A 26,993-nucleotide genomic window follows, 5' to 3' on the forward strand; every position below is an offset into this window, starting at 1 on the left:
ATTTCCTCTTCAATCAGAAGCATTTTCACATAGCATAAATCTAAAAATTTTAAGTCGAGTACTCAAAATAAATGTTGTTTCAGTTAGTTTTTTTTTTTTATTAAAATTGAAAACAAGTCCAGTGTTATTAATTACATGCACAATTAAGTATCCCAAATTGTTTTAATTTTTGTTTGTTTTCAAATTTACTGTTCATGCGTTTAAGAAACACATTTAACAACAACATTTTTGTTTTCCAGTACTTTTTTATTTGCATTAAACCACAGGTTTTTATTGATTTACAAAACAAAAACATGTTCTGTCCCATATGATCAGTATTAAAAATAACAAAAATCATCAGTGTGTGGACTTCAAAATACAAAACAACTCCATTAGTGTGGAAAAATTATCAACCTAATTTCTTTGGGTTGCTACAAGTTAAGTATAGTTTTAAAGTAACTGACCAATATATTTACCTTTAAACTGGCCACATTTTTAAATTGATAAATTGATATCATTATTTTCCTGTTTTGAAAACTTAATAAAAAATTATTCTGGCAACTTAAAAGTTTTAATCTAATCAGCATTTTAGAATTTTTAAGCTACAATAATGTATTAAACTGTGTAGTGGTAACAGACCTCTTGAGTTATTTTTTAGAGTGCTACAAAATAACTCAGGAAATAAATGGTTTACCTTTTTATTGCAGTAACTTAAAAATACTCATTAATGGGAGAGGATTTATTAAAAGAAATGGGTAGGTGAGGGTTAAGTCATAATGATTCACACTCCATACCAGTTGGTGGCAGAAATACACAATTTTGTTGTTTGTCAACCGCCAGTAAATTAAAGAAGAAGAAGAAGAAGAAGAGGTCATCTTGTGGGTGGAGAGAAAGAGCAATGTTTCCTAATTCCCACATTAATTTATTATGTCATAAAGTTGAGGATTTGTAATCCCGTGTCAACCTGTAAGTGTTTATTTGATCATTTTGTGATATGTCAAGTGAACTGCAGATAATTGTTGATGTTTGTAGTTTGTTTGAGGTTTATTTTAATGTTATACGTTGTGTTTATTTTAAATAGATGGACATTTTATGATTGACTAACTTTATATTGTTTATCATTCTACTTTCAATATTGGGTCTGAAATGGCAACTAAGTAAATCTTAAAATATCTTAATCTCTATTTAATAGACTAAACAATGTTGTTCTTTGATAGTCATTGGCTGATCATATTATATCTCTATTTAGAATGTGTATACTTTACTAAAAATTATATTAAGTAAGGTGAAAGTCTGAATGTGCGAATATGAAACCAACTTTACCCCAATGCCTCTCACCAATTGAGGTAAAGTTGGTTTAATATTTACACATTCAGGGCTCTATTTTAATGATCTAAGTGCAACATCTAAAGCACATGGCTCAAAATAAAGGTAAAGTTGGTTTTATATTCGCATATTCAGACTTTCCCCTTAATAATATAACTTTAGAAAAGTATTCTTTGCAAATTATAAATTAGGAAACCATATTAGCAGCCTTTGATTATCAAAATACAGCATTGTTTACAGTCAATCAGGTAGTGTTAATGTTGTTTACAAATCATACTTGCATGCTAATTCCCATCAAACATTCAAAGTAACATGGTAAACAATATAGAGACTTCTAAATGAACAAAAATGCTAATATAAAACCAACTTTACCTCTATTGGCTCAAAAGCCAAGTCTAAATCCACTTTGGTTATTTTAAGGATGGTAAAACACGCTCTGCGCCCCGGCGCATGGTCTAACAGGGCTGTGCTTATTCTCTTAATGAGTTCTGCTCATACAAGTTGTGCTCATACCTCATAATTAATCTGTATTAGCCTTTTTAAAATCTGCTTTAGTGTTTTATTGAATGCCAAAGTCTCAGTGTGTGAATATAAAACTAACTTTACCTCAATCTCTAACAAGGAAAGACAATGAAGCATGGTGAATGAATTGATTGTAAAGCTCTTCGTTTTGCATGACGAAGTGGAGTAACTTCAGTGCTCTTTGTAGATCATCAGCGATTATTCTACACTATGGAGACTAAGAAGGTGAGCGGACGCTGTCGGTGGCCAACATTATCTCCAAGTCCAGCGGATTCAGCTAAGTGTGTCTGATATTTTTGTTGCGCCAGCACAGCGTGACTTGTTTAAAGACTCGTTGACTTTCATGGTATTATTTGATGGGTTTTTTGTCTTTGGTACTGTGTGATTGTCAATACTGTTTTGGTAGGGGTGATTAGTATACGCTGTAAGGGAAAATACAGTATGTGCATGTGTAACACAGGCCAGCTAGTATGAGCTGTGCAGGCTATGGTCTTTAGCCTACTTGTTCGAGCAACTCCCATGCAGAAGGTCGCTGGCACGATCCCAGCTCGGAGCAGGTTGGGTGGTGTAGGACCAGCGGGGTTACACATGTAACAGTTGCACTGCATTTACAGCTTTCTTTTTTTGGAATTGACCAGCTGCCTATATCAGATTATTTTTTAACTATGAGCTATTAGATATGCCCGTGTCATTTACATGCACACATGCACATACAAGATCTGACATGTTGTAACTGGCAAATATTTAGTCAAATATTGCACATAAAAAAAGAGCAATATTAGTTTTGACTTGATTTAACTTTACTTTATCCTTCAATAAATGGCAATCTATTGATTATTGCTTAACAATTTCACTTCACATCTCACAAAGTAACTTTTATTTTACATCTTGTAAACTACTACTTATTTTTTCTTTACCTCCATGTGTCCATTTATTTATTTTTATTGATTATTATTTTGCTCGTAAACAATTGTTGCATTTATTTATCTGGTACATGTTTAATTAATCTATTTGCTAACATTGTTTGTGGTTTGCTTTTGTAGTACATTTGGACTATAACCCATGGTTCATTCCTGTGATTATATTTCTGGAAGCACGTTACATCCATTCTGATAACTTTAAATAAACATGTCAACTACAAAAAAAAAGTTAGATGTAGATTTTAATCATTATAAAAGCTGAATTTGTTTTGGATGTACACTAATAAAAGGTTTTAAGAGTTCACCCTTAGCTGATGATTTTTAATAAAGCTAGTTTGGCGTGCTGTCCCGGGAGATCCTCGAGCCCTGGGCTCCCTCCCGTTGCAAGGCGAGAGGGGAGTTTGAGCTCAGGTAGATCTTGATGACTCCCCCTCTTGCTTATTGTAGCTAAGTGTCAGATATGGTGGGAACTCTGGGAGGAAACCGGAGTACCCAGGGAAAACCCACACGAGCACGGGGAGAACGAGCAAAACTGCACAGAAATGTCGCCTGGTTTGGAAAGGAATTAAACCAGGGGCATTCTTGCTGTGAGGCAACAGCGCTAATCGCTGGCCACCGTGACGCCAGTTTGAAAGGAGGGAAAGTAGGGTTGGGTGGGGGGGGGGGGTCTTCAAGATGAAGATATTGAGATGAGAAAAGTCTGGCTATTAATAGTGAGTTAAGGATCGTCTGATAGGATAATTAGTCATTAGCTAAAGTTAGCTGTGAACAATCATAAGCACGTGATCCTCTCGAAATTTGTTTACAATTAAACTTCACTTAAGGTCACAAAAACTGCTATATATTCTGATAGAATACCTTTTTGAGAAGCTTAAAGATAGCTCTCTTTTTATATGACTATAGCTACTAAATAAAAAATGTCACATTCTAACCCCGAACTAACAACATACTACGTGATGAGATTCGCAGGGATAAGCAATTTGGCTGTTTGCACCAGACAAAACCTCAGAAGCACAGAATAGAGCACTCACTGCACTCCAGCCAAATGCTAAAGTTTATAATCTAGTAAACACATATTAAACCTATTTAACATGATTCAATGTAGATGCTGGATCACTGATATGTTGATATGTTGGTTCTAAAGTTCAGTTTCAGACGGTTTATTTCATTTTCCAGATCTGAGCTGAACTATCTGCTGCTGCTTTCAGTAGTATGGCAATAAATGTCGTGTGAATTGACATCCAAACTTACATTTGTAGAAGTCAGCCCAATGGTGAAACTAGCAGCTAGGTCGAAAGTTAAATGCGTGTAAGCCTTCACTAGCGCTTCTGAAAAGAATTCTGTTATTTATAAGAACTTATTTATATTTGTTGATCAGCTCCGAATTGAATCAGACTTCAATTTTAAGTGATCGAAAAAATTTGGACTGTATTTCTAATTATAAGAACGGATCACATGCATCATTTATGAATTTAGAGTTTTGATTTATTACATACTCTTCAGTTGTACGTTCAAACTCCACACAGAAATGCCAACTAATCCAGCCGGGGCTCGAACTAGCAACCTTCTTCCTGTGAGGCGATTGTGCTACCCATTGCGCCACCATGCTGCCCCAAAGGAAATTTGATTAATTGAATGAAAAATTTATAACAAAATGTACATTTTTGAGTGAACTGATCCTTTAAGGTGAACGTTAAGCAAACAGAGACTTCCTCCATAGTAGATTCAATTCAATTCAATTCAGCTTTATTTGTATAGCGCTTTTACAATGTAGATTGTGTCAAAGCAGCTTCACATAAATGGTCATAGTAACTGGAACAGTGTGGTTCAGTAACTGGAACAGTGTGGTTCAGGTTTTAGTGTTTAAGTTCAGTTCAGTTCAGTTTAGCTCAGTTTAGTGTGATTTAATCATTACTGAGAGTTCAAACACTGAAGAGCAAATTCATCGATGTGTAGCTCTACCAATCCTGAACCATGCGAGGCAGTGGCGACAGCGGAGAGGGAAAAAAAACTTCACCTGATGGGAGTGAAGAAAAAAAACCTTGAGAGAACCAGACTCAGTTGGGCACGACCATTTTAATTTCTCCGCTGGCCAAAAGTCTTGTCCAGAACTTCATTCGCCGTGGTTTAGGCTGGAAGATGGCCTCAGCGAATTTTTTCTCAGTGAATTTTTTCTCAGTGAAAAAGATGAATGGCCTTTTCCTGTTTGTGTGCTGTAGAGACAAGTCATTTGGCCTCAGCGGTGTCCTGTGCGCTGATGAAATCTACTAATTTGATTAGGCAATGGAGACAGTTGTGCCATCTGGACCTGTCTTCCCAATGCCAGGCGGCTCTAAAAATAGACCCGTCCGTCACTATTTCAGATGACAGAATTACGAACGCAGACCCGCAATGAGGGAAAGATTTGCTAACAAGGCTCAAAATGAGGCTGGCACCTGTTCTGAACAGACCTGCTTCAGCTGCAGATTACCTTGAGACAGGCGCTGGTGAATGTGTGTGCGTCTTCTCGCCCTGCTCGAACACAGTTAAAGTCAAAATCATTAACCCTCTTGTGACATATTTATTCTTTTTAAATATTTCTCAAGTGATATTTCATGGAGCAAAAAAACACAGTATTCCTGATAATATTTTTTCTTCTGGAGGAAATCTTATTTGTTTTATTTCGGCTAGAATGAAAGCAGTTTTTTATTTTTTTAAAGCCATTTTAAGGTCAATAATATTAACCCTCTGAAGAGTCTAATCAAGGATCTGAGAAGCCTTGTAGCAAACTTATGTGTGTGTTGTTGCAAGAAAGCAACCATTCATTTGTGTTGTGTTTTATTTTCATTTGTTATTCATTTGTTTGTCATGTAATTATTTTATTTAATCAAATGATCATTAGTCATTTATATAAGTATCATTATATCATTTTATTGATCATTAATTAATGATTTGATTATTATTATTATTGATTATTTGTCATTTTATTATGCTTTTTATATTTATTTATTATTATTGGTTTAATCTTATGACTGTGGATTCAAGTGACACTTGTTTTCATGAGTAAGAGATAAGTGAATGTCTCCATTTCAAGGTCTGGATTGTCTCTAGACGATGTTGTGAATAGGCATGATGAGCAAATCGTACTAAATTCTATGAATTAGATCTTACGAATTCATACGAATTAGCCACTAAATGAGTCAAAGTTACAAATTGGCGTGAGATTGCGTTGGTTATACAATGACTAATTACCATAACTTTACCCTAATTACCCTAGTTAAGCCTTTAAATGTCTCTTTAAGCTGAATACTAGTGTCTTGAAGAATATCTAGTCTAATATTATTGACTGTCATCATGGCAAAGAGAAAAATTATCAGTTATTAAAACTATTGCAATTGAAATGTTAAATATGGAAATGTGCTGAAAAAAATATCTCGGCTAAACAGAAATTGGGGAATGAATATACAGGAGGGTTAATAATTCTAACTCCAACTATAACCGTCCTTCACTTTTATTTTTATTTAATCCAGTTGTTTGTAAACCTGTTCCTGGAGCCTTCCCATATTGTGCGTCTATCATCAAACACAGCTTCTAAATCCGACTCCAAAGCTCGAGTTGTGTTTCTATATAGATTTTTACTTCTTTCTTCCCTAACTTCTCCTAACACAAATGTATGTTATTGCTTATGTTGTACGAGTGCCCACTACTAGCAGAATGCATGTAATTGGGTTTAAATGGAACACCTGCAAACCCTTGATTCACTGTGGAGCTGACTTGGCATTAGTTCTTATATTGCAGCCAAGACTTTACAGCATCAGTAAACCGAATTTAGCATACGTTTATTTTCGTAATAACAGTGTCGCTATTTTGGTACACACAGTGTAGGTATAGGGGGGAAATGCACAAAGTTCTGGGAATAAAAGGAGTTACCTGTGACATTTAAAATTATTTATATGGTAAGGGCTCTGTAAGTAATCATATTTTTGTGAGCAATTTTTTTAAAACATGAGTATGCTTATGTGGCTTCTGCACTTTAACCACAGAGTACATATTGTGTTATTGCTGGATACATAATAGGGATTATTGAATGACACTGGAACTTTAGGCTGTTAAGTATATAATAATGTTACGCAACACTTGAATCCCAGTGCATAGCAAAACAGTTAGATTACTCTGTTGCCTTTGTAGCAAAACTGCAGTGCTTTATTATTATTATTATTATTATTATTATTATTATTATTATTATTATTATTATTAGAGATTACAGCCTGATCTCACGAGAAAACGTAAGTATTTTACGTTTTGCCAGTTTAGTGGCTAATTCGTACGAAATGGTACGATTTTAAAAAGGAGGCGTGGCACCTAACCCCGCCCCTAACCCCAACCGTCACAGGGGTATAAGCAAAACGTACTAAATTGTACGAATTAGATTGTACGAATTCATACGAATTAGCCACTAAATGAAAAAGTTACGAATTGCCGTGAGATTGTGTTGGAGATGATGAGCTCTATTTTAAGGATCTAGGCGCAAAGTCTAAAGCGCATGGTGCAAAAGCATTAAAGTCATGTCTGAATCCACTTTTGCTATTTTAAGAATGGTAAAATACGCTCTGCACCCCGGCGCATGGTCTAACAGGGTTGTGCTTATTCTATTAATGAGTTCTGGGTGTGTTTTAAGCATAATGTGCATTAACCAGAGTCTCGTCTCTCATTCCCTTTAAGAGTCAATTGCGTCGCTCCATGGTGCATTTGCTATTTACATGGCAGATTTTGTAAGAGGAAAAACTGAGCAAGCGAGAAGACATCAGTCTTCTTATGACAACAGTCATAACTAACCGATCGATACCAGCTGAATACAATATCAATACATTCCTGTATGCCTTGTGCTGGCTGTCAAGACCTGTTGATTTGTACTGGAAAGTGACTGGCGGTTCCCATATCACTCAGAGACTGAATCATTCACCTTGACCATGAGAGACTATGAAGCACTGACTCACTGAGTTGTTTTGGATGACTTAATGGACATCAGGCTAGTGAGAAGTCAGCCAAAGCTTTTCTACATGACGCTGCAGTAGGCTTGACCAGAGGATGATGACAAAGACTTGTTTGTTTACACACTCACTGGCCACTTTATTAGGTACACCTAACTATTACCAGGTTGGACCCCCTTTTACCTTCAGAACTGTCTTAATCCTTAGTGGTGTAGATTCAACAAGCTACTGGAAACATTCCTCAGAGATTTTGCTCCATATTGACATGATAGCATCACACAGTTGCTGCAGATTTGTCGGCTTCACATCCATGATGCCAATCTCCCGTTCCACCACATCCCAAAGCTGCTCTATTGGATTGAGATATGGTGACTGTGGAGGCCATTTGAGTACAGTGAACTCATTGTCATGTTCAAAAACCCAGTCTAAGATGATTCAAGCATGTTATCCATCAGAAGATGGGTTCTTCCTCAGTTTCCTGTTCTTAGCTGACAGGAGTGGCACCCGGTGTGGTCTGCTGTAGTCCATCCGCCTCAATGTTGGACGTGTTGCACGTTTAGCGATGCTCTTTTGCAGATCTCGGTTGTAACGAGTGCTTATTTGAGTTACTGTCATCTTGACCATTTGGTTCCAGTTGCTGCCATGTGATTGGCTGATTAGAAATTTGGCTTAATGAACGATTGGACAGGTGTACCTAATAAAGTGGCCGGTGAGTGTATAGCACAATTAAAATAACACAAGTTGACCAATGTGCTTAACAATAATGAAATCCACAAATAACAAAAGTAAAGGCCCGAGCACAATAACTGTGAAGATAATGATCAAGATAAAGTTGTAAAAGCGGTTCACAGTGTTAAAGAATAACTACAAAGTATTCACTATTTTAGTGATCTGTTATCATTGAATTAATTCGAGCCATTAAACCAAAATAAACTGCACGTTGCACTGATTAAACATCATAACATCTCTTTAGCGATGATCACAATCTAATTTATGTAAATTAATGATGCTTTTTCAATGCAAAAAAACCCCATGCTTGCTGAAATGAAAACACAATTGCAAAAATAACTTGCTATAGCCAGCTTAAATTATACAGACAGCCTCTGATCTATATATAAAGCTATAGGAAAACCGTCCGGAGCTTCTGAACGCACTGAAGGCCGGGAAATGTCTGAGGCGTACTATGGTAAATTAGCGAGGCAGAAGAAAAAACAAGACCTTGAGGCACAGTTTCTTGACTGTCTGCGAGAATAGTCTAATCAAGTCGACTCTCAAGGGAGCTCATTGTATTTTGTGAGACTCGGAAGTGTGTAAATAATGATTACAGCGCAGTCCAATCATATTCAATTTCATGGCCAAACATGAAGGGGGAAAGGCTTTCTGCTTGCGTTTCATAATGACAGGAATGAAATATCATTTTGTCTGAGGTTTATAGCAAAGTCTTAATTATTAACACCGTTCTTGTGAACACTGGCACAGCCTCGATTGTTTCGTGTGAATACTAAATAAACATGAAAGACTGGAAATTAAATGTAGGGCTGTATTGTAATCTGGGAGGAAATAGAGAGACTAAAGGGCGTGCACTATAATTTTTCCAAATCTGAAATACGTTACTTAGGGTACGTTTTGTTTTCCATTTCAGATGAAAAATCCACAAGGGGGCGCTGTTTACATTTATGCAATTCTGAAATGTCACTTATGGTAAGTTCTGTAGTACGATTCAATGACAAATCCACTAGAGGCGCTGTCTACATCTATTACAATCCTAAATAGTAAGTTTTGTTGTACGTTTCAGATCACAAGTCCACTAGAGGGCGCTGACCTAAACCCAACCGCTTTAAATGAAGTGAGGTTTTGGTTAAAACTAGAACAAAAAATCTACCATATCTGAAAAATTATCCAGTTTTATTCTGTTTTCACTAGGACATATTTGTGCTTGATTTACTACCAAGGATTGACTCACAGGCATTTTAGATTATACATGGCTGTAACGGCACAATGATTATAATCAATCTATGATATCAATATATAACGCAGCAGGCACAGGACGCAACCTGTCGTCAGATTGATGTTGTACCCCAATGTCGTGGGACGTCGCATTTTTATTTGGAATTGAAAATTGTGTTGACGTCAGAACCCTACATCAGTCCGACATCAATCTCTAACCTAAAATCAACCAAATATCAACGTCTAATTATGTTACAGCTTGATGTTGCTACAATTACGTCTATCAGACGTTGAATTTTGGTTGCCATACCTGATGAGTAACTGTATTTCGGGTTAATATGACGTTGGTTTAAGATGTTGACTCGACATTGAATTTTGGTCACTTTACAACACAACTTAAAATCAACCAAATATCAACGTCATTTGAAATCGCTATTAAAGGTCAAAATTACGTTGTTCTTAGACACTAGCAATCTAAATCTAACCTAATACTAATGTCTTATGATGTTGTGTCTGCTGGGAATATTCATTTTCATCAATATATGATCATCAATATTCAAAATTTCCATTACAACATTTTAAATAGTTTGAAGTGATGTATTTTATTGACTGTCGCTGTAAATTACAGTATAAAAACCTGGGAATAAAAACCTTTTCAAAAATAAATAATAAAAAAAATGTATTACCGTAAATTAGTCGTTGTTATTAATTATCTTGTGCTTTTAAATTGCATTATGGAAACTTGATCTTTGTTCCTTCCATCTGCATGTTGAAAAGTTGAAAATAGTGACTTTTATTGACATTTTTAATAGTTTAAAGTGATATACTTTCTGGAAGGTTGCTGTAAATTACAGTATAAAGATCTGGTAAAAGAAACTCCCAGTACATTTACTGGGTTGTTGCTAGATCGGATATGGTTGCGGCCGGAAGTTAACGAGAATTATTTAGATTATTTATTAAATTTCCCTTTAATTGTATTTTATTAACTTCTACTCCCACCCCAACCGTCACAGTACTGTAAAAATATTCATTATTGTTTTACAGTGTAATAAAAAAATGCTGCTATATTAATGTGCATATCACACTTCTGGCTGGCCGTGTATCCCATCCAGACTTTAGTCTTTTACTGTTACTGTTGTTTTACAGACTATTTTACAGACGATTCAATTAAACTTTAAAAACAAATGTAAAAAAATCGTAATAAAAGATAATAATGACCATAGATTAGTCGTTTTTTTTTTTTATTATTATTATTTGTGCTCTTGAATTGCATTATGGAAGCTTGATCTTTCCTCCAACAACCTGTTGATTTGAGGTTTAAAACAGTGACTTTTATTAACATTTTTAATAGTTTGACGTGATCTATTTTCTGGAGTGTTGCTGTAAAATACAGTATAAAGACCTGGTTAAAAAACGGACAGTACTTTTGTTGTTTTACTAACTATATTTAATTTAATTTAAATTCATCTGTTTTTGTACAGCACTTTTTACAGTGTACATTGGGTCAAAACAGCTTAACATACACTGTAAAAAATATCCGTAAATGTTTCCGCACATTGTGATTAATGTTTTGTTTTTTGTTTATATCGGTTTCTGAGTTGCATTATGGGATCTTGATCTTTCTTACAGCAACTTTTAATCTTGAAAAGTGTGAAAAGGTGACTTTTATTGTCATGTGCAATAGTGTGCAGTGCTGTATTGTCTGGGTTGGTTTTGTATATTAACTACACTACAGAAACCTTGTAACTGCAGTACATTTTCTGTTATTTTGCAAACCTATTTCACTAGATATTATTTCTTATCCATAATAATATTAAAACAAATAAAATGTCAATAAAAGTCACTTTGTTAAACTGTAGAGTTGAATTTTCAACATCAAAAGTGGACAGAGCAGAGATCAACATCCCATAATGGTTGGGACTTCAACTGGACTAGAGAACAGCTATTTTAATTCATCTTCATATTGCATTACTGTGTTCATGCAGTTTACCACAACAAATGAATTGATCATTAGTAAAGCATGTAAAGTAAAATACAAGATTTAAAAGAAACAAAGATCTCTAATGTGTGAACAGTGCTTTATAACTAAACTATTATCACGCTTTAAGAACTCTGCCTCGATTCCATTTTTAATGCATTTGTTTTAAGGAAACACCCAATACAGATTGTAATAAAGGACGGTTGAAATATTCATTAAATAAAAGAAGGAAGGAGAGAACAGAATACATTTATCACTGAAATAAAAAAGTTTTGGTCTTGTTTTTAGTCCAAATATCTAAACTTCTTGAATCAAGTAGCATTTTCTGGACAAGTACAAAAGAAAAGTTTGGTTTTCAGAAATAAATAATCAAAATGAAGTTATTTTTCCTTAAAACAAGCTCAAAAACCTGACTATGGGGTTAGAACACTAATCTAGTGTCTAATGAAAGTGAAAGCAAGGTTATTTCTCTTCCCCCATTGGCAGATAATTTTGCTTGTCTAGAAAATGTTTCCTGTTTTTAAGGATTTTTAGATATTTGGACTCGAAACAAGACAAAAACAAAAAAAAAAGGAAGAAAATCATATTTTTGCATACTTTCCACCTGCACCAAACTACGTTTATTACAAATATTCCAAAGACGCCAAACATCATATGCTATTATACATATAAACTTGACTATTTAATACATTGATTATGTTTCAGATGCTGGCAGAGAATAAAGAGTCCAAATCCAGAAGATCATAACCGAGCACCTGCAAGATAAAAAAAATAATTAGATGAGTTCTTTAGAAATGAGATAAAAAAACAGATTTAAAAATAGAATCCAAGTATGCTGATTTATTGCTCTCTGCAATGACTTACTTCCAGACCCGCAGCTGTAGGTGATGTACAGGTACTTGTATGTGACGTAACACGGATCCCCGAAGACATCGTTGGAGGCTGATACTGTGCATGTGTTCTTTCGATTACATCTACACCACAAAATGACAATAGTGAAAGAAAATATGATAAAAGCCAAACTTAATTCTGTTTATTGTGGTCAGGGGACAGACTGGTCTTTAGTAGCACTTACTGTAAAAAAAAAAAAAAAAAAATTGTTTTTAGTCCAAATATCTAAACATCCTTAAACCAAAAAGCATTTTCTAGACCAGCAAAAAATATTGTCTTTTAAGGAAACAAGAAGTCAAAATTCTGTGAGATTTTCCTTTTAAAAAAGCAGAATAGTCTGCCAATGGGGTGAGCAGAATAATGTTATTTCAGGTTATTTTTCTTGTTTTACAGAAAAACCCACTTTAATTTTGACTCATTATTTCTTAAAACAAAACAATATGTTTTGCTATATTTGCTTGTCCAGAAAATGCTTCTTGATTCAAGAATTTGTAAATATTTGGATTAGAAACTGGACAAAAACAAAAGAAGCATTTTTGATGATCCCATTGAAAGGCTATGGTAATATGCTGTCAATATACACTCATCAGCCACTTTACTAGGTGCACCAGGTTGAACCTACTTTTGCATTCAGAACTGCCTTAACTCTTCATAGCATATTGACATGATAGCATCACGCAGTTGGTAAAAAAGTTCTATAAACGTAAACAATACATTGTTTTTGGAGAGTGAAGAGGACAGTGTCATAAGGCTTGTGAAGACAAAGAAAGTTGAAGCTGTAAGAGCAAGCCCAGGCTTTATAAGCTTAGTATGACATCATGCTGCATCACGCATCGTGGAGACTTCAGCCAATTACAATGCAGTGACTTCACATGTGCTTCAGGACTTCCTTGAATCGAAACTCTACCCATAGTGTCAATATTTGATGCACTGTCAAAGTTCCTTGAAAGGGAATCACACTTCATACTGTTCTATTGTCTACCAGTTTGGCAAACCGTCAGATGGTTTATTTATCATAGGATGGCCTGTGTGGATGTGCAATTTCCCAGCCTGAAACTGATGTGTCCTTTTGTGCGTTATGTATGTAAACTCACGCATCAGCAACCACTGCGTCTGAAGTTGAGCTGAAGCAGTTCGTCTTGGTAAGTTGAGAAGCAGGTCGTCCAGCAGAGCATGTGCTGCTATCAGTTCGGCCGTAGTTAGTGCTTTCAACCTGTATGTAAGATCCTACCCCTGAAAAACAGCAACTTTATAGATCACAACTATAACTTTTACTAATAATCATAAACTCACGTTACGTTATCAGTCAAGACTATAAAAAAAAAATTACTCACCGCATTTCAGGACAGCATTTGTACCTTCGCAGGCTGTAACTGAACCTACAGAAAACAGAGAGATGTTGTGAAGTAATTTGAGGAAGGTAAACTCAAAATATTTAATTACTGTACAATACATGCCCGAAGCCGGGGGGGGGGGGGGGTTCGGGTGGTTCGAACGGACAAGAATGCGTCCTTTTAATTATTTTATGTGATTTAATATTATATAATATATTGATTATATAATTATTAAAATATATCAATATTTAGTATTTATTGTAATAAAGTGTCATTTTAAATAACTAGTCTCTAACTAGTCCCATGGAGACTCAAAGCCACAATAGTGTGACGCGAGTCAAATGACATAACCCACTTATCCAGCGCGTAAAAACCTGCTGGATAAGTTGGCGGTTCATTCCGCTGTGGCGACCCCGGATTAATAAAGGGACTAAGCCGACAAGAAAATGAATGAATGAATGAATGAAAATTTTTTCTTTATTGCAACGTTTAGGAAATATTTTTAGTACATCAAAATGTTATGATGACATCTGACTAGCTAATCCAGCAACAAAAAAAAAAAGTGCTGCTTAAAAAGTCACTAAAATGCAGTATTTAAATCTCATAGTTAAATAGAAACTGAGGTGTGTAACTGCAAAAAGGTCCACTTCTTGAGAAAAAAAGAGCCACCCCTTTTACCAGGCTGGCTACAGGCCTGCAGTATAGTGTATATTGTACTTTTTTTTTCTTTTTAACATTGTTAAATTTGTTACAACTTTCTGCCCAGGGACTACAGATGTAAATTAGCTTCATAGCTAACTCTGTATGTACAGTATGTATGCATGCATGTATGTATAAATAAATAAATAAATAAATAAATCTGTTTAGTTAGTACTATAACAAATTGTATCACAAAGTCATGACAACAACTGGTTTTGTTACTTTAACTTAATTTATTACAGAAATCAACTATATTTCTTTAGCTAAACTTGTTTCTAGTCCAAATATCTCAATATTTTTATATCAAGAGGCATTTTCTAGACCAGCATAAAATTACTGTCTTGTTTTCAGAAATAATGAGACAAAATGAAGCGAGTTTTCCAACCCAAGCTCATTCTGGAAACGTAGCCCCGCGGACGTTTCTGGAGACCGCGATTTACGTGGCCGGAGGTACATAAAGGCCCTGTTTGGTTTTTTTCGAGCGAACGCTGTGGGGCGGTGTGGCGCTGCTCCGCCCCTCCTCTTCGCGCTCGCCGGCCGACGGCTCACCTCCGAGTGGAGGGCTTTCCCGACGCAATCAGTTTGTCCGCCTAGCTCACAGCGTTGCGTCGGCGGAGTGGAGGCCCCGGACGAGGAGGAGGAGCCGGAGCCGGCCGCGGTGGACGACGACCGGGATCGAGTCCGGGGAACAGCGGGTTCCGGAAATCAGGTAAGACGAAAAACGGAATCCGAAAAATAAGGCCGAGAACGCAGCGGGATCCGAAAACACGGTCGAAATCCAAGACGAGGGCTTTTGCTTTTTTTAAATTTTTTTCCCGATCCAGCGGCTTTTCGCGCGAGAACGGCGCAGGCGCGAACGCCGCACACTCCCAAAACAAAAAAAGCTCGAATACGTACCTCCCGGGACGTAAATCGCGGTCCGCAGAAACGTCTGCGGGGCTACGTTTCCACAATGAGCCCGGGTTGGAGTTTTCCTTAAAACAAGCAAAAAAAATCTGCCAATGGGGGAATGGAAACAATCTTGTTTTCACTTTGACATACGATTATTCTGCTTCCCCCATTGGCAGATTATTTTTGCTTGTTTTAGTGAAAACTCGCTTCATATTGACTCATTATTTCTGAAAACAACACTATATTTTTGCTTGAGTAGAAAATGCTTCTTGATTTGAGAATTTGAGATTTGTGCTCTAGAAACAGGAGTAAAACTCTTAAGAAAAGCATCTTCTGCAGTGTACAGTCTTGCAGAGCAAAAATAACATTTATATTGAAATGAGTATGTAAGTGCACTAAATAAAGTTCATAAAAATATTTAAAATGAAGCATAAATTTATTGAGCAGGACTATGGAGAATGAATACTCACGTATTAGAGATAGCCTGCAAGAATAGAGAGTTGAAAGGTACTTGTATGTCCCGAAGCAGGGATCAGTGAAGACTTCATTTGTTGCAGAAACATCACAAATTTTCCGGCCATTGCAGCTGTATGTGACATAAACATGAGGTTACATTAATAACTGCAAATGAATGACAGCTCACAACACATTCAGATAACATTTAGCTGTAATATTAATCATCCTGTTGTCTTGTAATACTGTATAAATAGATTAGTCTATAGACTAATCCATCCTTTGGGTCAAAATGACCCATTACACTGCAAAAAATGCTTTTCTTACTTAGATTTTTTGTCTTGTTTCTAGTCCAGATATCTAAAAGATCTCAAATCAAGAAGCATTTTCTAGACAAGCAAAACATATTGTCTTGTTTTAAGAAATAATATGCCAAAATGAAGTAAGTTTTTCCCTAAAACAAGCAACATCTGCCAATGGGGGAAGCAAAATAATCTCATCACAAATCGAAAAACAAGATTATTTTGCTCACCCCATTGTCAGATTATTTAGCTTGTTTTAAGGAAAAACTCACTTTATTTTGGCATATTATTTCTTAAAACAAGACAATATGCTTTGCTTGTCTAGAAACTGCTTATTGATTTAAGAATATGTAGATATCTGGACTAGAAACAAGACAAAAAATCTAAGTCAGAAAAGCATTTTTTGCGGTGTAATCTTGTTTTTTGTTTTACCCTAAGATTATTTTGTTTACTCATTATCAGATTACTTTGCTTGTTTTAAGATGAATGTCACTTTATTTTGGCTCATTATTTCTCAAAACAAGACAACATGTTGTGCTTTCAAGAAAATGCTTCTTGATTTAATAATTTCGTCCCTCTTTATTCTGATGGTCCGTTTGTTGAATTTAAATGACATTGCATCTACATGCCAACTAATTCTCATTTAATTATAAGTAGACTGTTACACTGAAAAAATGCTTTGTTTACTTCGATTTTTCTCTTGTTTCTAGTCATATTATCTACACATTCTTATATCAAGAAGCATTTTCTAGGCAAGCAAAATATATTGTCTTGTTTTCACAAATAATATGCCAATATTAAAGGAGTTTTTCCTTAAAACAAGCTAAATAATCTGCCAATGGGGTGAGCAAATTAATCTTGTTTTTTCTTTTGACATAAGATTATTTTGCTTACCCCATTGGCAGATTATTTAGCTTGTTTTAAGGAAAAACTCACTTCATTTTTGCATATTTTATCTTAAAACAAGACAGTATGTTTTGCTTGTCTAGAAAATTCTGCTTGATTTAAGAGTTTTTAGATATTTGGACTAGAAACAAGACAAGAAATCTAAGTAAGAAGATCATTTTTTGAGGCGTAGGGGTAGGGTTAGTTGACATGTACTTGCAAAATTTCTTATAGTCAGTTAAATGTCTGTTGAAGAAATATATCAACAGATATTAAGCAGACAGTCTACTAATTCTCAAATGGACCATCAAAATAAAGTGTTACCAAGAATTTTTAGATATTTGGACTTAACCGAAACTTTAGTTTTTTTTTTTTAAGAACCTAATATTACCATGTTTTGCAGCAATTATTACCTTTGTGACACAATAGCCAGTGCACTGGGTGTATGGCAGTTGGTGTATTGAACCTCATTAAATGGACGTCCTGCAGAGCAGGTGATTTTGTCTGTACGTCCATAGTTTGCAGCAGTTATGTGAATCGTACCTGTGTCTGCATGGAGATAAAAGTAATATCATATTAGCATATGCAGTTGAAGTCAGAACTATTCGAACTTCAGTGAGATTTCTTTTCTCTTTGTCATGATGACAGCACATAATATTAGACTAGACATTCTTCAAGACACTGGAATTCAGCTATTCAAAACTAATATTGCCTAAAGGGGTTAATAATATTGACTTTAAAATGGGTTTAAAACAATTAAAAACTGCTTTTATTCTAACCGAAATAAAACAAATAAGACTTTCTCCAGAAGAACAAATATTAGAGGAAATACTGTTGAAAAATCCCCTTGCTCCTTTATATAGCACTTAAAAATATATTTGAAAAAGGATAAATATTTCACAGGAGAGTGTATAATTGTGCACACACACACACACACACACACACACACAAACACACACACACACACACACACACACACACACACACACACACACACACACACACACACAAAACAGAACTTTAATTAACTGTAACACTGCACCTCTTACCACAATTGAGATGCAGGACAGACCCCTCACACGTATTTACTGTGTCTGAAAAATGAAAGAGAGCTTTTTAAGTGTCATTCAATATTAAAAAAATAAGAGGATAGTATTTCCAGATACTGCATCACACACACACACACACACACACACACACACACACACACACACACACACACACACACATCTGAAATGTAAAACTGGACTTCACAATGAAGTCAGGTGATTTTTGTTTGATTATAGTTGATTAGATCAGTGAAATACTTGTAGGTATCAGCAGTCTGGAGTTCATCTGAACCACTGAAAGACAAAAATACGAGATAAAGCATTAAAATACCTGCTAATCTTTCAGTGTTCAAAGTCCTACACACTGCAAAAAAATCCTTATCTTAAAACTCTTAAATAAAGAAGCATTTTCTAGACCATAAAAATAATCACTGTCTTTTTTTCTGGAAAAAACTTTTCATTTTACCTTTTTTTTTTGTAACACAAGCAAAATAATCTGCCAATGGAGTAAGAGAAATTATCTTGTTTTCGCTTTGAATGACATATTGTCCTTACCCCATTGGGTACACTGCAAAAAATGCTTTTCTTGCTTAGATTTTTTTGTCTTGTTTCTAGTCTAAATATCTAAAATTTCTTATATCAAGAAGCATTTTCTAGACAAGAAAAACACATAGTCTTGTTTTCAGAATTAATATGCCAAAATTAGGTGAGTTTTTCCTTAAAACAAGCAATATAATCTGCCAATAGGGTGAGCAAAATAATCTTGTTTTTTTCTTTTGACGTAAGATTATTTTGCTCACCCCATTGGCAGATTATTTTGCTTGTTTTAAGGAAAAACTCACCTAATTTTGGCATATTAATTCTGAAAACAAGACTATGTGTTTTTCTTGTCTAGAAAATGCTTCATGATTTAGGAATTTTAAGATATTTGGACTAGAAACAAGACAAAAAATCTGAGTAAGAAAAGCATTTTTTGCAATGTAATCTTGTTTTTTGTTTTACCCTAAGATTATTTTGCAGTGTAAGTGATTATTTAGCTTGTTTTAACAAAAAATCATTTAATTTTGACTTTCTTAAAACAAGACAATATGTGTTGCTATTTGTTTGTCTAGAAAATGCTTCTTAATTGAAGAACGTTTAGATATCTGGACTAGAAACAAGACAAAAACCTTAAGAAGAGCAGTTTTTACAGTGTAAATGTTTAAAACAACAAAACTGCAATCTGAAAGTGCTGCTGAGCATGAGCGTTCACTGTACATGAAGCTTTGTCAGAGTTTTGAGCTGAATGAAAAGGTAAATTATAATAATGATACTCACAGTTGAGGAGGACACTGAGGAAGAGCATGGTTGTTTTCAGTGGAACAAAGATGTTCACACAGATCCACTGACTCATATTTATAGTCTGCTGAGTCTGATTCTCACGTCAGATAAGATTTGAAATACAACACATCCGTGCACAAATGAGATCTTGTGCAAACACTTACGAAATAAGGGTCAAAGGTTAATAGGGGTAATAAGGGTCAAAGACGTGCAGTCTCATTTTGGTGTCTGCAAATTTGCTAAATTATTTTTTTTTCCAAAATATTAAATTGAAGTGAAAAATATATATATACTTTAATGTTGCAAAAAAAAAAAGTAAAAATAAAATTTTGAATGATTGATTTGGCAGAAAAGCAATATTATTTATAGGTTTATATTTCCAAATAAAAGTTATGCAAATTAAAACTTTGTTTTTAGTCATTTTAAATCATGTAAATTTAAATTACTTATGGTTCATTTGGTTCAACTTTAAAAAAAAACATAAGGCAACAAAAAGCTTTTGACTGTGGCATGTATTCTGACACCTATGCATTCACCGGCCACTTTATTAGGTACACCTTACTAGTACAGAGTTGGACCCCCTTTTGCCTTCAGAACTGCCTTAATCCTTTATGGCAGGGGTCACTAATCTCGGATCCTGGAGGGCCAGTGTCCCTGCAGGGTTTAGTTCCATCTTGCTTTAACACATCTGCCTGGATGTTTCAAGTATACCTAGTAAGACCTTGATTAGCTTGTTCAGGTGTGTTTAATTAGGGTTGGATCTAAGATCTGTAGGACACCGGCCCTCCAGGAACAAGTTTAGTGACCACTGCTTGATGGTGTAGATTCAAGAAGCTACTGGAAATATTCCTCAGAGATTTTGCTCCATATTGACATGATAGAGTCACGCAGTTGCTGCAGATTTGTCGGCTGCACATCCATGATGCCAATTTCCCGTTCCACCACATCCCAAAGCTGCTCTGTTGGATTGAGATCTGGTGACTGTGGAGGCCATTAGAGTACAGTGAACTCATTGTCATGTTCAAGAAACCAGTCTGAGATAATTGAGCTTTATGACATGCTGCGTTATCCTGCTGGAAGTAGCCATCAGAAGATGGAGACACTGTGCTCATGAAGGGATGGACATGGTCAGCAGCAATACTCAGGTAGGCTGTGGCGTTGATGCTCAATTGGTACTAATGAACCCAAAGTGTGCCAAGAAAATCTCCCTCACACCATTAAACCACCACCACCAGCCTGAACCGCTGATACAAGGCAGGATGATCCATGCTTTCATGTTGTTGCCGCCAAATTCTGACCCAACCATCAGAATGTGGGAGCAGAAATGGAGACTCATCAGAGCAGGCAACGTTTTTTCCATGTCTATATGCCAAAATGCATTGAGTTGCAGCCATGTGATTGGCTGATTAGATATTTGCATTAACAAGCAGTTGGACAATGTAAATAAAGTGGCCAGTGAGTGCACAAGCTCACGTAAAAATGACTCAAAGTAATTGTTCTGATCTGTATATTCTAATGTATGATACAGTAAGTCATCAAATTAAATGTTATTATAATTTTCAAAATTCAAATAGTTTAGATTTTCTTTAATAAATAATTATATTTGACATTTTAGTATCGCCATGCTATGGTTATCAGTTTTTGCTAAGAAAAAAGTAAAGTTTGAAGCTGTATATTGTAGCAATAGAAGTGGACACTGCTTACAGAAAGAACTAGAACTGCCCCAGCATTCACCACTAATCTCCTGCCTGCCTGAATTGCTGGAATGTTCCACAAGTTATAAATGTACGGCTTTTGATCTCGGTCACACTTTACAATAAGGTTCATTAGTTAATGTTAAGTAATGCATGAACAAACATTGAACAATACATTTACTATAGTATTTATTCATGTTAATAAACGTTAGTTAATGAAAATACAGTTGTTCATTGTTAGTTCATGTTAACTCATGGTGCATTAAGTAATGTTAAAAAGCACTTAAATGTTATTGATGCAATAGTAAATATTCAATTATGATTAATAAATGCTGTACATGTGTTGTTCATGATTAGTTCATGTTAGTAAATGCATTAACTAATGAACCTTATTGTAAAGTGTTACCTTGATCTCCTTTCTTTATCCATGTTAAGTTGCTTTGACTCGATCAAAATTATATCTGAAATATCTAAAATTATCACTGTAGAGATAAAGATGAGTTTAGGTCTGCATTTGAGGATGTTGAGAAAGCTTTATCTAGCTTTCTGATTATTATTACAATAAGCATGATGCAATTTAAGAAATGCATTTTTAATTAAAAAAATCAACAAGGGTGTATTTGAGATTCCTGTCAGGAAACATTTCAGAACCCGCAAATGTATTTTAGATCTTATTACATTGTGACAGACTATATAAAGAGTAATCAACCTACCAACTAAATTTTGATATGAAGCTCAGCTTACCCGTTCCAGCATGTGGCTGTGTGGAAAACAGATGATGTTGACTTGACAAACTAAACACTGCACACTTTCATTTACTGTGCTTTCTGTGACTCGCTTTCTAAAATACATTATGTTCATTTAATTTGATGTGGTCATGTGGTAACTTTTGACCCAAATCTCCCGAATCAGTCCTGTGATATAATGCAAATTGTAAGTAAAACAATTCACTAATTATTTTCAATTAGCAAACCCCACTGCAATAAAATCACTACAACACATTAATTCAAGAACTTCACATGGTTAAAATTCATAGTCTGCTTCACGCAGGTGAGTGGGCTTGACAGACCACCTGTAGTTGATACTCTTTTCCTCTCCGTATGCACCCCACATGCTTAGTGAATCTATAGTGAAACGTGCTATCGATGTAAAGTGATTGGCTTTGACTAGAGACACCCAAACCACTGCAATTTGATTTTTATTTTATTACTATTGTTTATTATTATTTTTATTTCATCTAATTACAAGTTCCTTATGTTTACAGAGTGATTAATCACATTGCATTCAAAGTTGTGTATTTGTAGTGCATGCAGTTAAACTCCATTGAGATGAATGCAACTGTTGATGGCTGTTTTGCAGATATTGTAGACCTCATCACTTGAAAACATGCAGAAATGATGCAGACTGGAATAATGGTTGATGTTTCAGGATATATTTGTGCAAATTTATTAATAAATAGGTATATAAAATGCTGTCCTTCCCACCCCCTGTAATAAGCAGCAATGACTTCATGTACTTAGAAAGACCTCTGCACACACAAGTCGGCATGCGATGCATTCTTAATAAGAAAACCCAGGAGTGAATTGAACCAATAAGCAGCTGATTAGGGCCCTAGGAAAATAAGGGGCACTAATATATGCGTAGAACTATAAATTATACAGTACCTACAAATTATATAGGTTTCATATTTTGTATGGTGAGGGTCTAACCAATCAAATTTTAATGTAATTAATACATCCATGTAAGAAGGTCGCTAGTTTGAGTCCTGGCTGGATCAGTTGTCAATTCTATGTGGAGTTTGCATGTTCTCTCCATGTTGGCGTGTGTTTTTTGTGGGTGCTCCGGTTTCCCCCACAGACCGAACACATGCGCTATAGGGCATTTGAAGAAGCTAAATTGGTTGTAGTGTATGAGTGTGAATGTGTATGGGTGTTTCTCAGTACTTGGTTGCAGCTGGAAGTGCATCCACATGTGTAAAACATATGCTGGAATAGTTGGCGGTTCATTCTGCTGTGACAACCCCTGAAAAATAAAGGGACTAAGCCGAAGGAAAATGAATAAGCAAAATAAATAGTGTAGGGCCTCCTATATACACCTTTGGGAACACCTCAGGGTTCTGTCGCGGGTCCTCTGGTCTTGCAGTCTTGAGTTTTGGAGCTGAACTCTTTGAGGTGGAGTCAGTGAATGCTCAATGGTATAAGCAGTAAAACATGATCTCGTGCTGCTCTTTTGGTTTCGCCTACAGATCCCCTTTTCGTCTGACGTCTATAGATAGTAAAACCTGAGGCCATCGCCTGCAGCATTAGCTCCAGAATGGTCCACATTTACAGCACTGGGTCTCAGTGACCTAGATTTGCCAGGTCGGATTCATCAAGTCACTTGCATTTACAGCCACCCTGTCAGGAAGTGATACTCACATCCACTACATGACAACTCATTTAGGAGCTTGGCGGATTTACACTCCGTCTTATATTGGAGGAGGCATGGACGGGTCATAGTTAAGAGCGTGGAGATGGTACACTGATTCTTGCTCAAACTTCTTATTTAAAATGAGCTGAAACAACACAACTCTTAGGGCCCAATCATACACCCGGCGTAATGTGGCGCAAGGCGCAGCGCAATACTCTTTTGGTACTTTAAGCTTGGCGCAAGGGTCATTTTGAGGTGTTGCGTCACGCTGTTTAAATAGCAAATGCATTTGCGCCCATAGACGTTCTAGTCTAAAAAAGCAGCCGTGTTTTGGCGCGTTGCTATTTTGAGAAACTGTAAATAGTCTGATCTTTAAACCAGAACAAAGTCGGTCTATTGTCTGGCGCAAAGTGCGCCTGGCTCACACACTACACACAAGATGCAATACGCAAATATCTTTACATGTGAAAAAGATATAATATATTAAGGATATATAAAGGATATTAATTTAATAACATATTAATTTCTAGCCTACATGAATTTAAAAACCACTGCCTTCATACTTTCTTCATCTCGGGAGGCTTTTTCAGTTCATTCATAACAATTTGCTTTTGTATAATGTTATTATTATTAGCAGTATTATTTATTATATCCATATTTATATTTGTTTTATTAAAAACAAGCTTAGATTTGCCCACCTGTCAGGTTTTAGACAATATGGGGCATGGCAGGTGTATTTGGAAATAACTCAGTATTTTGACCACACTTGGTTATTATTGTTCATTTATTCGTTTGCTGGAAATTAGAACTGAATTTAGAAATAGTTTTGAAACAAATCTTTTTGCTTAACAAACAAAATGAATTATTTATAGGCTAATGGATGTCTGTGTGTAAAGGTTTCCCTATCCACGAGAGCAAAAGCGAAAGTGAACTTACTTTACGTCATGTTAATAGCAATGCGCTTATGGCGTGACGCAGCTGGGTCTTAAAGGGAATGGGAGATGAGACTCTGATTGGTTTATTCTTAAAACACACCAATAACTCATTAAGAAAATAAACTCAACCCTTATAGACCATGCGCCGGAGCGCAAGGCTGATTTCCCGTCCTTAAATTAGCAAAAACGCGTCCTGACACGCCCTGAAAGCGTTTGCGCCCTGCGTTTTGCGCTCTGCGCATGGACCGTCAAAATAGAGCCCTTAGAGTTTTACTCTTGTTTTTAGTCCAAATATCTAAAAATTCTTAAATCAAGAAGTATTTTCCTGAGAAGCACAACATACTTGTTTTTTCTGAAAAAAATGAGTCATAATTAAATGAGATTTATTTGAAAACAAGCAAAATAATCTGCCAAAGGGGAAGAAAAATAATCTTATGTCAAATAAAAAAAAACTAGATTATTTCCCTTTACACATTGGCAGATTATTTTGCTTGTTTTAAGATAAATCTCACTTAAATTTGACTCATTTATTCTGAAAACAAGACTATATTTTTTCGCTTGTCTAGAAAATGCTCCTTGATTTAGTCATTCTAGATGTTTTGACTATAAACAAGACAAATAATCTAAGTAAGAGAAGCATTTTTTTGCAGTGCTGCTCATTTCTTCTAGCACTCTAACGCAGCGTCTTATCGGCCCCTTGAGGCCCCGGGGCAAATATCCACAGCGACACAAGGCCAAAGCAGCAGATGACAAATTGCTCCGAGGCGCTGTTTATTCGCTCTCTCTTGCTTTTACAGCAATTCCAGCCAATTATTTTGAAGTCTGACACTTAAAGCGCAATCAGCGGTGGATCATTATCTGGCGGGAGTGATAGCCAGCAGCCTCCTTCCCCCCGGTTTGCCCAATTTAGCAGGGAGATTGCAATTAAGGCCGCACAACTCTTCTGTTTCCACCGTCTCAAACTTTTGCTATCGCTCTTGAAATGTCAGAATGTTCCTTTACAACTTTCCCCGGCATGAGAGATTGCGCGTGGATAACGGCAGTCTGGAGCTTGCAGCCGATCCATCTCGATGACGTGCGCAGTTGAGACGTCTGATTTCTGGCGGAGTTTGAGGTGTTCTCGCTGTGATTTATGAGCGGATGCTGATGTTGGGAACAGTCACAGGTGAGAGGATTTAGGGGGATAAATGCAGACCGTGTGATTTAGTTTCTCCACATTGGAGAAACCACAGCCACATCACCCTGCAGCCTGAGAGCGGTTACTGAAGCCAAGCATAGCTGAGCCTGGTCAGTACTGGATGGGAGACCACATGGGAAAGCTAGGATGCTGTTGGAAATGGTGTTATTGAGGCCAGCAGGGGGCGCTCAACCTGCGGTCTGTGTGAGTCCTAAAGCCCCAGTATAGTGAAGGGGACATTATAGTGTCAGTCAGGGCAGTCTTTCGGATGAGATGTTAAACCGAGGTCCTGACTCTCTGTGCTCATTAAAAATCCCATAACACTTCTGGTAAGGAATAGGGGTGTAACCCCAGTGCTGAATTCCCTCCATCGGCCCTTATCCACAGTGGCACAAAAAGGGGGTATGCAGTATATGCGCCACACATGGGGGGCGCCATTGTGCCAAAACTATTTTTGAAATTATCCATATTAAAAGTTTCAAATAATATATATATATATATATATATATATATATATATATATATATATATATATATATATATATTGTTAAAAATGTTTATTTAGCATTTTATATGCGTATAATATTGTATTTTTTTTTATTAAAAAATCATTCCACCCCTTCCCCCCCCATTTTTCATACCATATACATGTTTTTATGAATTTATTATGTATCATATTGATTCATCAGGCCTTTTGGTAACTTCTTAGCTCAAAGCTATTTTAATTTTAGCTACAAACAAAGTTATAACATTTCAATTAAATAGAACATTTCACACAGTTTGTTTCTGTTTTTTTTTTTCATTAAACATTTGACAGTCTTTTTTATTTCACTTTTAGCAGTTTCAGTCAATTGTTCTTGCAGAGACAGACCTTACACTTCTCACAGTGTGCATGTGAGAAGTAATTGCAATGTTCTTTTGCCCTTTAGGACTCCCATGTCTATCATTTTGTTTTGACAAATGTAGTACAAAAAGTCCAAAAGCGAGGCTAGTCAAGGTGATATAATCATTAAGTGAGGGAAAATTAAACTGAGAAGAAGTTTGGGGAGGTATGAGATGCATTTCTTTGCGACTTAACATGCTTAATGTAATCATACCTTTTACTACTTCATACTATTTCAGGTGTGTTCAGAATTGCGAAACTGTATTTTTTGAAGCATATTGATATCTTTATGAAAAAATATCTTTAATTTATTGATGGAAATATTTTCCACATTTTATCACTTGCCTGTTATAAAATATAGTTGGATTGAAGGGGGGCGCGCAAAAGTTGAAGCCGCATACCCATCAGTAAATGTGCAGTTGCGCCCCT

The 26,993-nt window shown here is 35.9% G+C and overlaps 1 protein-coding gene and 1 long non-coding RNA gene across 2 annotated transcripts in view; one reads left to right on the forward strand and one right to left on the reverse strand.

Annotated features, from left to right (window-relative positions):
* The first annotated feature begins 814 nt into the window (after positions 1-814).
* Positions 815-26,993, forward strand: part of LOC141379925 (uncharacterized) — a 37,066-nt gene continuing 10,887 nt past the window's right edge. Inside the window, exons 1-2 of the long non-coding RNA XR_012396980.1 lie at positions 815-945; positions 2,015-2,108. This is a non-coding gene — a long non-coding RNA (uncharacterized lncRNA). The remainder of the gene's footprint in view (positions 946-2,014; positions 2,109-26,993) is intronic.
* Positions 12,244-19,515, reverse strand: zgc:136410. Its single transcript, NM_001040294.2, is given in 9 exon segments — positions 12,244-12,397; positions 12,507-12,616; positions 13,628-13,766; positions 13,868-13,912; positions 15,928-16,043; positions 17,511-17,646; positions 18,147-18,191; positions 18,405-18,440; positions 19,464-19,515. Coding segments are annotated over 9 exon segments (669 nt in total). The 5' UTR covers positions 19,492-19,515; the 3' UTR covers positions 12,244-12,383.

Source organism: Danio rerio, chromosome 21 (assembly GCF_049306965.1).
Source record: "Danio rerio strain Tuebingen ecotype United States chromosome 21, GRCz12tu, whole genome shotgun sequence".
In the NCBI taxonomy this organism is placed as follows: domain Eukaryota; kingdom Metazoa; phylum Chordata; class Actinopteri; order Cypriniformes; family Danionidae; genus Danio; species Danio rerio.